The 4,492-nt window shown below is 41.4% G+C and overlaps 1 protein-coding gene across 1 annotated transcript; it reads right to left on the reverse strand.

The window, feature by feature from the left end:
- Positions 1–63: 63 nt before the first annotated feature.
- On the reverse strand, positions 64–3,604 carry LOC104802267 (citrate synthase 3, peroxisomal). The gene is made up of 13 exons (XM_010525774.1): positions 3,307–3,604; positions 2,909–3,089; positions 2,587–2,672; positions 2,107–2,211; positions 1,897–1,959; positions 1,619–1,728; positions 1,327–1,446; positions 1,176–1,251; positions 1,013–1,086; positions 803–923; positions 583–680; positions 371–494; positions 64–243 (listed from the first exon to the last, which is right to left on the reverse strand). Exons 1-13 carry the CDS (start codon positions 3,532–3,534, stop codon positions 97–99), a joined length of 1,533 nt encoding a protein of 510 aa, XP_010524076.1. The 5' UTR covers positions 3,535–3,604; the 3' UTR covers positions 64–96.
- Positions 3,605–4,492: the final 888 nt, after the last annotated feature.

The following is a 4,492-nucleotide window of genomic DNA, read 5'->3' on the forward strand; positions in this document are numbered from 1 at the left end:
AAGCCCCCCCCCCCCCAAACAAACATGCGACAGAAACAACAAAACGTGAATGGTGAGACCATCTTACTTATTATGTAACGAAAAAAAAAATTAGGACTAAATCCCAGAACCAGCAAGACGCCTCCTCGACGCATTCGAAACAGAGACTTGTCCCATCTTGTCGGCATTCTTGTCGTCAGGTTCACTCGACAGTGTTCTCTCCCTCACTGGCGTGTAATGCCGCAGCCATACCCCTGTGTACACCTGCATAACCCCGATCCAAGTTTCCATCTTTTTATATCGATCTTTGCGTGTTTCTATCTTCGTTATATCGATCTTTACGAGTACAGATCTGATATGAAGAGGGATAATGCGAGATGGGTGAGCTAACCTGCTGGGGTCTCATGATCTTCGTGTCAGGATCATCCAATGACTCTCGCCAGTGGGACAAGTATCCAGCCATCCTGGGGATTGCGAACAAGACAGTGAAGAACTCTGGCGGAAATCCCATTGCCCTGTTTTCGGAGAACCAGATTAGGCCGTTATTTCAAACACGAGTGATTCAGAGGAAGAAATGAACATAAAGTCCGGTTTATATTTTACCTATATATCAATCCAGAGTAGAAATCAACATTCGGGTATAGCTTTCTCTTCACAAAATAATCATCCGACAGAGCTGCCTTCTCCAGAGCAACGGCTACCTGCAAACATCAGACACATAAATATCTTAAGCCGCGTCCCTTCTAAGAAGATCATCACGAAAACAGAACATGTTTCAGTTAATCTTCTCAAAGAGACTTGACTATGATGACAATGAATATACCTCAATCAGAGGATCCCTTCCAACGATAGAAAACACTTCCTCTGCCAGCTTCTTGATGACTTTTGCTCGGGGATCATAGTTTTTGTAAACGCGATGTCCAAAACCTGACATCTTCCTCTTCCTGGAAATATATAGCGAAAGTGGATGAGAACAATTGATGAGACTACTGACCAGAAATTCAAGTAACTAGTTCTGCAAGAATCAAGTGACCTGTTCTTCACACCCTCGATAAATTCTGGAATATTTTCAACCGTCCCAATCTCCGATAACATCTTAAGCACAGCCTGATGACAACAACAATGGAATAATTTCACAAACCCAGGAACATACAAGCACAAACATAAGTATTAACATTTGGACACTCGTTACGCACCTCATTCGCACCACCGTGAAGTGGACCATACAGAGCTCCAACAGCTCCAGCTACAGCAGTGTACACATCAACACCACTGCAGATACACACACGATTCGGTAAGATATCTCTTAGCAGATTCATAACTGTACCCAAAACCAAAGGGATGTACCTGGAGGCAAGATGCCTGGCAGCAGCAGTGGAGCAATTCATTTCATGTTCTGCATGCAATATGAAAAGGATGTCCAGCACTCGAGCTAGCCGAGGATTAGGTTTGTAAGACCTATTACCCCTGCAATCATTCGAACAAGAGAAACTCATTGTATTAATGCTTTCAGAAACTGTTCAAGCATTCGAAACGGGCAAAGCTTCTTGTGAATGGCTTAGAAGATATCATCAGACACAAATCTTAAATACCCCCAAAGTGACTAACCAAATCAAGAGGAAAAATAGTGGGGACGTACATGGAATCAAGCATATAGAGGAAATTCTCTGCATAAGAAAGGTTGCCTGAAGGAAGTACAGGAGGCCTTCCTGCCAACCTCAAATAAGCAGCTGCAGCAATAGTTGGCGCCTGCAAGCCCATTCGATTTGATAAGCACATTGCAAATCCTTAATCCAAACCCCACATTTAAATTCACACAATTCAGTTATGCGTTTCAGGTGAAAAAGTGAATAAACAGACACAAAGTGAATAAACCCCACATTTAAATTCACACAAATGGCAAAAAGTAACACATACCTTTCCAAGAATACGAACGATCTGTTTGTCTCTAACTTGTTTGGACTTGTAAATATCTTGGCCCTGCACCCAATGAAAGAAGTCCCAAGAAATCAATAAATGGAAAGGAGCATAGCAAGTTCATGAGGACAGTTTAAGAAAACTCGTCTTAACAACATCGACAACAAAATTGTAGACATGTTACTGGACAAAAAGTCAATCCCAACCTACCCGAAGAGCAGGGTTTGCATCAGGATGAAAGATGGAAAGTGCACTAATTGCACTAACAAGAACTCCCATAGGGTGTGCATCATGAGGCATAGACTGTATAATATCCTGCAAGAACATTCATAAGAAATTCTTGAGCCAAACCAAAAATATCCTTTTCATCCTTTTCACTATCACTGGTATATTCTTCACATATCTATAGATCCAAGTTTTGTTAATTGGCTTTACACTTTATCATCGTTCGGTCGCATCACATGTTTTACAATGTTCAAAGAGTCAAGGCCATCACGCACACCTCCAATTGATGACAACACTTACAATGGAGGTAAATCGGGTAATATTAATATACCGCTCATGCAAAGCTTACATGCATAACGAAGAGCTTATGCCAAAGTCTGATTCTGAATTCAGATCTGTACTTAAATAATTCAATGTCTTAAAATCAATCAGCATGTCATGGAAATCCATCCAAATAAAACTCACCAATACTCCTTGCGGCACAGCTGAATGCTGAGAAACTGCAAACTCCCAATCGGCAAGCTGACTTTCAGAAGGAAGATTTCCATACACTGCCACAATAAATATAAATCTGAGGCACTCGTTGAGAACTAAAAAAAGGAAAAACATTTTCATCAAGGCTTAGCTCCCACCTCCACGCAAAAGATTATAGAATCAAAATGACAATACTTAATTCCGTGGATGATAATGACAACATGATCAAACACATGCTTGGCCTCAAAAGTTTACACCCCAAAGAGCAATAAGCAACAATATCACTACAAGCTACAACATGATCTATACTCACTGAGGAGATAAGCAACCTCCACAAAAGTGCTTCTCTCGGCCAACTCCTCAATTGGGTATCCACGATATCGGAGGACTCCTTCATCTCCGTCGATGTAAGAAATCGAAGACCGGACAGGAGCTGTGTTCAAATAACCAGGATCGTATAACTTAAGTCCCTTGTCCTCCTTCCCCGTTGTTATCTACACACCAAACATGCAAATTCCCGTAAACACAACCAACCCAGCTCAAAATTCTTCAATCCAATGTCAAAATTGTTCTCCCTTTCGATAATAAATACGTAACATAGATCGAAATTCAGAGCCAAAAACACCGAAATCACGGCTCATCCATCCACTACTCGTGCTTTCGAAACCCAAAATCACAAATTTTCGACTTCAAAATTACGATCGGACATACCTTCTTGATATCAACGGCTTTAACGGTACCTTCTTCAGAGACCGGGACCTGATATTTCTTCCCCGTGCGCTCGTCGACGATCGTCAGCGTTCCCTTCAGGGATCCATGCGGAGCCATGTTCGCCGACGTGCACCACCGTTCGATCGCAGACGATCCATGTGGCTCAGCCCCCGCCAAGTGTGCCGACAGAACCGCCAATCGAGCTCTCACTCTTTCTGAGATCTCCATTGTAGCAGAACGAAAATATCAAAATCCGAAGAAAGAAACAAAAAGAAAGCGAACAAGCACTTCAAAAATAGACCATTTCTTCTCTCGCTCTCTTTTATATCCTCATGCCAAGCGAGTTCTGCTGCGGGCAGGAGTATGGGACATTGACACGTGTCAAAACTCGAGTGGTTCTGATAAGATCCAACGGTGATAAAGGCTAAGTCATTTTGAGCAAGTTGGATCACTGGATAATATTTCTTCTAGAAGCAAATAATTCAAATCCCGAGAAGCTTATGTGTCAGTATTATCCCGGACACACACCCACTCTCGTAGATCCAACGGTGGACATCACTCTCTGTATAAGCACGCCACATGTCACCGCAATTGGCGAGTGGGATCCACCCGCTAAAAGAGTGCGTGGACGTGGGTTGCTCTCCTCCGTCTGCCAAATCCAATTTGGTTACGCAACGCAATACACCGTGGGCCTATTCATGATATATAGGCCTGAGTTGACAAAATGGGCTTTGATAAGAGGAGTTGTCGTCACTAATATGGGCCGGGCCACGGGCGGTTACACAAGTTAATAACTTTTTTAAATCATTATATCATACATGAGATTCAAGCCCAATTGCATTCAAAGTTGCATATGAAAATTCTCAAAAACGATCTTTAATAAAAAATTGAATTAAAAACTTAATAAAATATAAAATCAATAGAAATATTGAATAAAATAAAAGATAAAGGAAAACAAATGAGCAGTAGAAAAAGTACTAATAATTAAAAAGATCCAAATAGCACATTAACTACATTAACGCCCACGACCTAAAAATTAGGGAAACAAGGAAATTAATGAAAACCCCATAAATAAATTCCAGTAAAAAAAATTCACTGATTTCCATGAGATCGTCGACCAGGGAAACAACAATGCAATCTATATTTCATAAAATATTTATTATTTGTTTCCCCCCCCCCCCCCCCC

The sequence above is a fragment of the Tarenaya hassleriana genome, unplaced genomic scaffold (assembly GCF_000463585.1).
Source record: "Tarenaya hassleriana unplaced genomic scaffold, ASM46358v1 Cleome8, whole genome shotgun sequence".
Lineage (NCBI taxonomy): Eukaryota > Viridiplantae > Streptophyta > Magnoliopsida > Brassicales > Cleomaceae > Tarenaya > Tarenaya hassleriana.